Genomic DNA, 11,223 nt, shown 5'->3' with positions numbered 1-11,223 from the left:
AGCTACAATACTCTGGTACTTCTAAAGATATGTTCATCTAAATATAAGTTATAAGAATGGTACACAATACAATTCGTTCAAGTATATTCAAGTAAATTATGTGAAGTCTTTGGATAAGAAGAAAAGTGACACAATGGGAACTATACAAACACTCGGAAGTTCTAAACGAATCTTAGTTTTTTTTTAAACTACTCTAACGAAGAAACCCATATTCCGTTACCTACTAGGTACAATGACTAATTTCATCTTAAAAATACATGTTAAAAGTACCTTTAAATCTAGCAGACGAATATTATTAAATCACATCTATATGAATGTTAGAATTTCCCACAAATTCATTTGGCCTATCTAACAATATGTTAAGGGATACATGCGCCAACAATCAACGTTACTCGAAATATTAAATAGATATTCTAATTTAATGGACAAAAATGAAAACACTTAATAAACTAGGTACCAAAAGCCAACAACATATTAAAAGTATTACATAACAATAGCTTAGTGGTTTGTGCTGTTAATATTAGCTAAACATATTCGAACGAGGTTCGGAGTGGCCCGCGAACTAAAAATATGTATATTAGTAACAATTCTATACCATAAAATTTTATACAAAAACATGTAGAAGCTCGCAATTCACTGTTGTTTACAATTTCAAATGAACAGGTGCTTGGTCTCTTAGAGTGACACACCACACTTTAAAGTGGAGCAAAAACAATTCAGTGTTCAATCGCTATAAGGACGAAGGTACATCCAAATGCGAGTATGTAGTTGCAGCAAATAGGAGGCAAAGTAGAATATGTTTAAATTGTCAACACTCAAATTATATGGGCTGCTACTAATAAAAGTATAAAATTTACTTTTTCTTTCTTTTGTTCTTTTGTTTTTGTTTTATAACCACAACTTGTGATATGGAGGAGCGGGGCTTCCTGATACAAGTATGATGTTTACTTAATAGGAAGTCCCAACCCTTAATTTATGTAACAATGTTGTTTTAGTGAAATAAACATTTTTCATTTTTCATTTTTCATTTTTCAAGTTGTCGACTCGGATTGACTAATTTTTTACGCTCTTCAATTTGATGTGCATTTCGTTCGAGTCTACCGTAGACCGGTACGAAATTATTAATATAGATTCGCTGTTGTAAAGGCAGTAGAGGAAGGCCTCTGCTGCCTCTAGTTGACTGCGGCTTCAATAAACTCTGTTTGTTCACAAAATGTCTCCTGACAAACATAAACCAATTATATTCAACACTACTCACTATAATTTCGAAGCAAGTTTACCATCACAAGTATAATTCGAGGACACCAAAAAATCGCAGGTCGCCAGACATTGGAATGATCATTCCTTTTATTTTACATACATTTTACAACCAATCCCTCAATAATTTGTTCACTTATCTAGTTTATTCCAATTATTATCATTTTAAGACGAATTTGTCTCAACATACATACTCGTATAGTAGACAAGAAATTTGCATGGAAAAAACACGGTTTATTTATGTGGCGCGAGATATAAGAGTTGCGTTACATGGCCGAGGCTGATTGGTCATTGAGTAAATTAAAGTGTTACGTTATAGGTACAGTGCATAAGGTATTTTCGTCGAGAAAAGTCTGATCTCAATCGGAGTACGCCACCCGAAGTGTCAATCAATTATTGTATTAATTGAATGACACTATCACATTGATTAATACGGAACTTAATTATTTAGTTTCAAATGTCAAAACAATGGGTACTGAAGGTAATTGAGAGACCACGATAAATACGAACTTTTCAGATAAAATACGATGGAAAATCATAATGCACTTTTATACATCTGTACTGTGTGGCAGACAGCGCATGGTTTTAAGAACTGGAGCTAGAAACTAAAAAATTAAGGAACATAGAGGTGCATTACGCAGGTATTTTGTTAGGTTAGGGAAAAACAAGCCTATTTTAGCTTATAAATCTGTAGTGCGCAGTTCTTATAAAAACTAAAACTCCCTTAAATTTCATTATGCCAAGTTACTTAAGACTTTGGGTTTTCTTACCCGGCAACATTAATCAATTAATTAACTGTTATTTGCAGTCAAAGCAATCCATCTACTATAGCAGCGTGTGTAAGCTTAAAACAAAACCCGCGAGACTTACTTTAACTTCTTTTTATTCACTTTGACAGTCGGTTAAGTAGATGCTGGGACGTCGTACACCCTTGCTCGTTCCCTGCGCGTACTTACCCCTCAAAGTAAGTTATACATATGTGCAGCGTTATGGAAATAGTTTAGTTCTCTTTGGAGGGTTGGATGGACCAGCCTAGGATGCGGCGGTCGAAGCCGCAACTGAAGAAGTTGATATTTGGTGATATATCTTCCGCCCACGCCACTGACGTTACCATGCGTCGGTGACCCTGCAAAATAAGTATTAATTCTGTATCCATAGTTGAATGCGTGTAACTTTTTAAATATTAACAGCTCGGAAAACTGTGTCTTGCGGCATGCTTTCATGATTTTAAGACATCTAACATTTGTCATTCAAACCTAACTCATGGCCTCCGGCACAGCCTCCGGTAACTAGGGCGGGTGCTCGGCTTGACGCCCGCGCGGCGTGCTTGTCTCTATTAATTAAATATAATAGTGCAGCACTGTATGAGGCGGGTCTTTGCTCTATTGAAACAGCACGCCGCGCGGGCCTACGGGCCATACACCTGCGCGAGTTAGCGGAGGCCCTAATGTAACACAAACAGACTATGGCTACGTTCCACTAAACGTCCGCAACGCCCTCGACCACGACCGCTGAAACTGCTGTTCCAATAACGTAAAAAGGCCGCATAAATTGAAGTAAAATTTAATTCAACATGGATTCCCGTGAATTTGTGGTTACGTTTATAAATGAGAGATTGACTCGGAAAGTTCATCAAGTTCTGATCACATCTCGCTCATCTGTTATCTATCGTTTCTTTATTTAATTACTAGCTTTTGCCCGCGACTTCGTCCGCGTGGAATAGTAACTTTGGGAAGTATTTAATTTATTTAGGATACCTATTCTGCCAATAATAGCACATAGAAACTTCTACGGTTTACTGAAAATAAGTTATCTATTTTAATACATTGCTATAAATATAAACTATTTTTTTTTTGTTTTTCCATCCATCCATCCATGCTATGGTAAAACATAAATATTTTGCGGGAAGCCACATTTTAGCAATACGACGTGATTCTACCCTGCCAACACAAAAGGAGTACTTAATTCTTCATATTGAACTCTTGACACCTTTATTGTAAGTTAGGAGGGTAGTATTATAATTAAGACGGCATTTTTACTAAGCATAGCTACACATAAATATACTTATAAGTTATAGTAAATTTCTTTGGAATTCCTTAAGAACTTTCATCCCCATATTTTCAAGTATTAAATAGGTCGAAATTAGAAAAGCACCGGAACAAATGTTTTTTAGGGTTCTGTACCTCAATAGGAAAAATGGAACCATTATAGGATCACTTTGCTGTCCGTCCGTCCGTCTGTCTATCAAGACCCATTATCTCGTAAACGGGTGGAGTATCGGTATCGAGTTGAAATTGAAACCCCAAACTCAGGTCAATAGTCCCGAAAGCTGTGAAAAAAAAATTCTAAGTCAAGGCAATCAAAACCTATACCTAGTCATTAAAAAGGTGTTTCCATACAAATCGCCTTAACATTTATATTATTAATAGGGTACTTCTGACTATCCTGGAAACTTGGAATTTTGCATAAAGATCGCTCTTATAGCACAATAAATAAGAAAAATCTGAAAATTATAATTTTTCATGTCTGACTGTCTATGTCAATAAGCCATCTAAAATTACCCCCCATTGCGTACATTTTGCTTGAGCATAGAAGGCTCTGCTAACACTGCATCATCCCCTCTGCTAACATCACCTCGCAGTGAAAATTTTCAAAAACGCTTGAACAAATATCTATTTATTTCTTATAAGTGCCCAAATGCTAAGTTTCATACGTAAAGAACCATCATATTTCACTCCTAATAGGAAGAATTTAAAAAAACGCGTGCACAAATATCTATTTATCTCTTATCACGTTCCCAAATGCCAAGTTTCATAAAGAACCATCGATTTATCTTCGACAATGACGATCTTCCATATAAACTTTCATCCCCTATTTCACCCCCTCACAGGAAGAATTTTAAATAACGCGCGAATAAATATCCATTTACTTGTTATCACGTGCCGAAATGGCAACTTTAATAAGATTCATCGATTTTTCCCAAGGTCTATTCTATCTCTGTACCAAATTTCATCAAAATCGGTTCAGCGGTTTAGGCGTGAAAGCGTAACAGACAGACAGACAGAGTTACTTACGCATTTATAATATTAGTATGGATTAAGTGCTTAAATGCCAAGTTTCATGGTTTTATCTTCGGCGGCGACGAACTTCCACCTTATAAACTTTCATCCCCTATATCAACCCCTTAAAGCCTTTTTTTCGCGATAAAAGATAGCCTATGTTCTTTCCCAAGGTCTATTCGATCTCTGTACCAAATTTCATCAAAATCGGTTCAGCGGTTTAAGCGTGAAAGCGTAACAGACAGACAGACAGACAGACAGACAGAGTTACTTTCGCATTTATAATATTAGTATGGATAGTATGGATAACCCAATGAAAAATAACGGCATTACAGTTTATACCAGGGTTTCTTAACCTCGGGTCGCGACCCAAATTTGGGTCGCAGGTAATCTCTGATTAAAGCCTCCCAAAAAATATTTGTTGCTAAGTTTTTAATATTTTATTTTGTCTTAATTTTTAGCGGTATTTTAGGGTCGCGGGCTACAAATATATTAACATTTCGGGTCGCCAGCCGAAAAGGTTAAGAACTGCTGGTTTATACCAATGCGCTGTAAAGACATGAAAATAATTACAAATAGGTAATAATAAATCATCATAATTAATCAGCCATGGTGAACCCAATACTCTGCGGGAGAATTAGGCACGACGCGGTCGCTAACAGTCACATCCTCTGTCGAGAAATCGCTCGTGACTACTCGTAGGTAGAACGATATAGAGGGTGATACAATCGTTGCGGGCGTTTAGTGGAACGTAGCCACTATGATTGTCGTGCGGTGTGTCGCCACAGTCGTTACCTGTCGGCTGGAGCGCGGCAGGCGCGCAAGCCGCTGTCCTTGCAGATCAAACAGGCGCACTTGTCGGTTGTCGTGCGGGATGGCGATGAGCCCGGCGGCGCTGACGCCCACGCGGTTCACCGACGAGTCCGAGCGGATGGTGGCGAGAGCGCTACGCATGTTGCGCACGTCCCACACCTGTGCAAATTATGACAGTTGGTAAAAGTTGCCAGCATAAAAAAAATTAGCAATTATCTGTAGCTATTTTTTTACATGAAACTGACCGTGATTGACCCCTATTTCACATGACCTTATTTATTTTATTGATTCTTACTTCATTGAAATATTTATAAGGAATTCGCGGATAAAAAGATTCAACATAGTTTTACGTTTAAATTAGTTTTAATTTTAATCTTTAAAGTTGCATAATATATGAAAGGCGAAGTAGACGTAATCAGACGAACCTTTACAGAACGATCATCAGATCCAGAAACCACTTTATCTTCACGCGTGAACACTGCCGAAGTTACGCTCCTGTGAAATGAAAATCCCTGTGAAATATTTGTAACAAAATACCAGAAGCTTGATTTCGATTAGAACTATCAACTATCACAATAGATATGTAACGAATATTCATTTCAATTCAAACTCCGCATATTATTTTTGTAAAATGAAATAGGTAGGAAAATAGGAAAGCGCTTTACATGACGGTAAGTAAGCAACCACTACCCACGAACACCAGAGATGATTTTGTTTTGGAAAAATGACTGTATGCCACGTTTGTTCCGGCGCATCCTTCTTGACAATGATGTTTTTTTTCAAAAGCGCTGGTAGTATACAAAACTAAGTAAGGGTCTACGGCAGCTGGCGCGGGTGCTTTGAGCGGGCGCACGCTCGCGGGTGCGGGTACAGGTAAAATCTGCCGCACGCGATGCGTGCAGTTAGCGCTGCTCATGCTATATTTCAGTAGGCGTCCACCCATTCCATGCAAACCGCGTCTAGCAAGCGTAGGTCCTAAAAGATCCCTTCGCAGCCTACTTGTAGAATGAACTTTTTTTTTATTACTCACTCGGTGTGTCCCTGGAACACGGACACGGAGTGTATGGGCTCGCGGAAGTCCCAGAGCCGGAACGTGGTGTCCCGCGAAGCCGTCACCACGAGGCGCGAGCTGTGGTGCGCAGACGCATGTGTCAGCTCGTGGTCGTGACCTGAATAGGGAACGTTCCTGCTCATAGTACCTTCGTAAATAACGTCGCAGTTTCCCTTCAGGAGAGCAAATATTAACGAATTTTGTACTGTAAAATAAAGGCTTAAAATTGGAGCGACAGAGTTGGATAGTCATGTGGTCTTATACTTAATCCGGGGCATTATTATTTAATATACTCGGATTCACAATCCTTTTCACCACTTCTTTCTGTCACATGATATAGGACGAGGGTAGAAAGGGACGGAGAATCCGATCGCGAGCGTCAGCTCTTTAGACTATATAGCCTCTGGACTGAGTATCAACATTTACCAGCCTATACTACATACTTTTTGGGAATTACTTTCCTTTAGGACTTCAACTCATCGTAAGCCCAAAAAAAACTTATTTTTATAGTTGTCTCTGTTTATTGAAATAAAAATAATGTAAGATGGAACAAATAGACCGGTCTGACCATAGAAACGTGACATAGGTAGCAGCTCTCATAAAAAAAAAAAATCGTGACGCAACCCGGACAGGGAGACAAGTGTGAATCAGGTACACCTTCGCGTGCAACACTTCGCAGTTAATGTACACTAGCTTTACCATACCAGTCCTCACTGACGTCACTTAAAAAAAAAACATCAAGCGACATTTCAACACTCACCCATCAGTATCTGCAGACAATCCCCTGTCTCTACGTCATAGAGGTTAGCAGTGCGGTCCCACGACGCAGTGATGACGTGATCCCCGCCTGCCAGCCAGTCCGCGGCGACCACCACGCCGGAGTGCCCTCCGAGTTCAGTCAGCGGTGTACGGAGGACCTCTGGTCGGTCGCTGCCCTCGCCGAGACTCTCCTCGCCGCCGCCTTCGAGCTCTTCCTCGGAGGACTGGCCGCGCTGAAAATGACCTTATGATGTATAGATAGCTGGGCGTCAGAAATAAATAAAATAATAAATATCATATCATGGGACACTTGACACCAATTGACCTAGTCCCAAATTAAACAAAGCTTGCACTATGAATACTAGGCAACGAATAAACATACTTAGATAAATACATACTTGATGATTGAAACATCCAAGACCCGAGAACAAATATTCATACAAATATCTGCCCCGGCCGGGGATCGAACCTGGGGGACGTCAATAGCTATCCAGTGGTCAATACCAGAAAGAACACGTAGAAATACCACGTAGGTTACTTTTTAACTCGATATCACCACGTGGCCGCAATAAAATCTCGCAAGTAATATTTGGGGATTCCCATGGGAATTTATTAAAATCCCGAATTTCAATTCCACTACTGGATCCAATGGTTTGCGCCTGCGAAGCCGCGGGTAAACTCTAGTTATATACCGGCAGGTCCCAGTTGACGGCGGCCTGCCACACGTGCGCGGTGTTGTCGCCGCTGCTGGTGAGCGCGATGTCTCGGCTGGGATGGAACCGCAGCGAGTTGACGGAGCCCGCATGCCCAGTGTACTGGAGCAGGCATTTTCCCCACTCTACGCTCCATACGCACGCCGTGTGATCTACATTAAAGAGGAATTCAATAATTTAATACAGTGTTTTTTTGTACTTCCAGCGTCGTCAGCCGGAAGACGTCTATTGCTGAACAAAAGCCTTCCCCTTAGAACGCCACAATGAATGACAACTCTCCAGTTGCCCGCAAGTCTCACAATGTCGTCAATCTACTTAGTAAGTTTCGTCTTCTGATTCGTGCTCGCCACTTAAGGACTTTTCTTCCCCAATAGTTAGTCCTTTGAGTCATATGGCCCGCCCATTGCCAGTTCAACTTGCATATTATTCAAGCTACTTGTTTTGTTATTTATACATTATTATTTTGTCGGGACATGTGGTACAAGCAAGGGACTTGGAGCAGCAGCCTAAAGTAAAGGGAATCTTTTCAATGACATGTTTTAGTTTTAGTTTTTTATTTAACTATAAACAAGGTAAGGAGGCCTATGTCCAGCAGAGCAGTGGACGTCTTTCGGCTGACATGATGATGATGATGAAGGTAAGTTACTCACAGCTACATTCCATAACCAAATCTTCTTCAAGGTGAGGACTGAAAACCAGCAGCTCTGCTGAGTCCTTTACCTCTTCACAAGTTATGTTTTATCTGTTTCTTTCAATGCATTTTGTTATGATATATTTTTGGCTTTGTGAATAAATATTCTTTTATTTTTATTTATTTATAATTAAAAATAAATAAAAATAAAAGAATATTTATTGTTATTATTTATTTATTTTTTGTTGGGAATTCCCAACAGATCCTAAGTCTTGGCCAATCTTTATTTCTATGCTTAGGAAATAATGCTAATATGTCATCTTTTATATGAGTAATAAAGTTAGCTGTTTGACATGTTGCTGTGTATTTATCTATGTATGTTGTAAAGTAGCTGTAAAACTCGCTTGCACTCCCTGGTTTAATCTATTTCCTTTTCTTTCTATTGTAAAGGCTGCTTGGAAACAATTGCTATAATATAACATATAATCTACCTATATTAAGACTGTATTGTTTAGCAGATTCATTGTATTTGTATGCAGCTGTTAATTGAAATCCTTAAAAGCAATGATATAGACCTTAAGTTTCATAAATTTTCAATTATTACCTGCTGATGCAGTGCCAATGAGTGCCTGCCCAGGTCTCGCAGAAGACACATCCCAGATGCCATCCTTGTGGCCGGTGAACTCCCGCACCAGCTGGCAGTTGTACGTGGGAGCCTTGAAGCTGGACACTATCTTGCTGGTTTGGACTCTGAGCTTGTGGCTTGCTTTCACCTTCTGAGAGTTACTTTGGGATACTATAAACATTTAAAATATGGGATTATTTAATTTCTGGTCAAATAAGCACCTATAAAAAAAAACTTTTTAAATAAACCCCATTTTGCAACACAACAGGGTCATATAATTACGGCCCTCATTTCAAACAATTTAGTTCTAATGGAGCACTATGCAACTATATAGCCTGGAACACAGGATTACCTAGCTCAGGCACACATATTATCATAGATTTTGAGAATAAATATAAATTGTATTTATTGAGTTTATCTTGTAACTAATTAACTTTTTCCAATGAACTTTTAATATGAAATGTGCATTTGAATATACACAGAGACAACCTGGTTGCACAAGATGGCTGATAATTTTCTCAAATAAATTTATGGTTAAGAAAATGTTGCTGTATGAAAATCATCCAAGATTACTATAATAATTAAACTTACATTTAGCTTTGGAGCTCTTCCCTGTGGCTTCAAACTCGATGAAGTCTGGGTTCTGTCTGTCCCCAACATAACTCTCTCTCTCAAGTTTCTCACTAAGTATGTCTATCTTTTCTTGCACTAGAACAAAAATATCTTTTGAAGAATTCATACCTATATATCACTCACCCTTGGGAACATATAATTTTTCTAATTTTTATTATTCATTATGGTCTTTCAACATGATGCAAAATTCCATGCAATTGTTTCAGTAGCTAAGGTGTGAAAGTGGAATAAACAATCAAACTCACTTTTTCATTTGTAATATTGGTAAGGATCTATTACTTTATAGAAGTAATGGAATCTTTGAAATTACACTTGTACATTTATTTGTATATTGAGCCATTCTTAATTATTATTTTATCATAACCTCATGCGACCCAATGTGCAATAGAATGTTCATAATAAGTTCTGTTCAAGATAATTACAAACCTATGACAATGTAACAAAGTAAAATTTCTTTTGATTTCTTTTGTTTCTCTATTGTTTCACATCACATCAATTGACTTTATTCCCAAAACAATTAGATTCTAATTGCTCTGTTTTTTTTTTAATATTTATATGGTGGGCCTCAGGAGGATAGGGTTGACTTGACTGTCTTTTGTCACATAATATAATTTCAAGGACTATTTTATGATTCATCAATAAAACAAATAAGACACTAGCTGACTTCACTAGCAATGTAAAATAATTTTAATAAATCATATAACTTCAAAATCAAGCTTAGGATTCTCCAGCTAACAATGCTGTTCTTGCCACCACTTGAGAATGAGGAAGGTTTCTGTCTGCATGAATAATAAATAAGGAAAAATATACTGGATTAATTTATTCCAATGATGCAGATATTACACTTGTAAATGCCAAAAGATAAACTTTTCATATAGTATTTAAATGAAGTTATTTGCTGTTACTTAAAATATGTATAATGCCATCATTGCATTTTATTAGGCAGCCAACTAGGTATATTGTAAATAGGTAACAAATCAGTTATGTTTTCTTCTTCATGTTAGTAAATATATACTTACCTATGAATGTAAGATTTCGAGTACTCAACAATGCGTAGCAAGGTTAAGAAATTTAAATTTAATAGTACACACTCAGTAAAGTAGGTCTTGAATGCAACAGAATGAGGTCAGTGAAAACTAAATAGAACTGGTTATGGCACAAACGATTACACGAACATCGTGTCCTTCCTAACAGATATTGGCAAATTGACTTACGGTTTAAATTTTCCGTGTACAAAAGGTCGAACTCCTTTTCTATCTGAGAAAAGAGTTCATGTAACCGTGATCTAAACACTGGTGGGATGGATGTTTCGGAGTCTTCCATTTTAAGATAATTTGGTATTCCATCAGATCCTTCGGTGAGTGCCTGCAGTCTTCGCTTGCTAGATTTCATGGTGAGAATTTAGAGTAGGTACACAGCAGGTTGTTAATCTGGTATCATATTGCGTGCGTAGTTCCCAGTATAATTCGTTGAAAACACATAAACAACAGCATGGACACTATAGCAGCGTGCAGAATAGTACAAGACAGAATATTATATTTTCATCATTAACAAAAATAAAATAATCAAATCAAAATACAGTACGACACTCATCTCACGATCACAATTGATTGATTGACAGTTGTTTGTGTTGTGTTGCAAAATGTAAAAATAAAACCAGTGATGTGTTAAAACCGTAAATC

At 37.9% G+C, this 11,223-nt stretch overlaps 1 protein-coding gene across 1 annotated transcript; it reads right to left on the bottom strand.

The window, feature by feature from the left end:
- Positions 1–1,017: 1,017 nt before the first annotated feature.
- Wdr37 (WD repeat domain 37) lies at positions 1,018–11,160 on the bottom strand. The gene is made up of 9 exons (XM_074094349.1): positions 10,756–11,160; positions 9,500–9,616; positions 8,888–9,079; positions 7,632–7,804; positions 6,941–7,172; positions 6,160–6,298; positions 5,555–5,624; positions 5,112–5,288; positions 1,018–2,383 (listed from the first exon to the last, which is right to left on the bottom strand). The coding sequence occupies exons 1-9, from the start codon at positions 10,931–10,933 to the stop codon at positions 2,258–2,260; spliced, it is 1,404 nt and encodes a 467-aa protein (XP_073950450.1). The 5' UTR covers positions 10,934–11,160; the 3' UTR covers positions 1,018–2,257.
- Positions 11,161–11,223: the final 63 nt, after the last annotated feature.

The sequence above is a fragment of the Choristoneura fumiferana genome, chromosome 11, assembly GCF_025370935.1.
Source record: "Choristoneura fumiferana chromosome 11, NRCan_CFum_1, whole genome shotgun sequence".
Classification (NCBI taxonomy): Eukaryota; Metazoa; Arthropoda; class Insecta; order Lepidoptera; family Tortricidae; genus Choristoneura; species Choristoneura fumiferana.
This window is presented reverse-complemented; position numbering and strand designations above follow the sequence as displayed.

Excerpts from the sequence above, each read along its gene's own strand:
- Wdr37 (XM_074094349.1), bottom strand. The coding sequence starts at position 10,933 with ATGAAATCTAGCAAGCGAAGACTGCAGGCACTCACCGAAGGATCTGAT. Across the intron at positions 9,080-9,499 it reads GAAGAGCTCCAAAGCTAAAT|TATCCCAAAGTAACTCTCAG; the intron begins GTAAGTTTAATT and ends AAATGTTTATAG. Across the intron at positions 7,805-8,887 it reads CATTGGCACTGCATCAGCAG|ATCACACGGCGTGCGTATGG; the intron begins GTAATAATTGAA and ends TCTTTAATGTAG.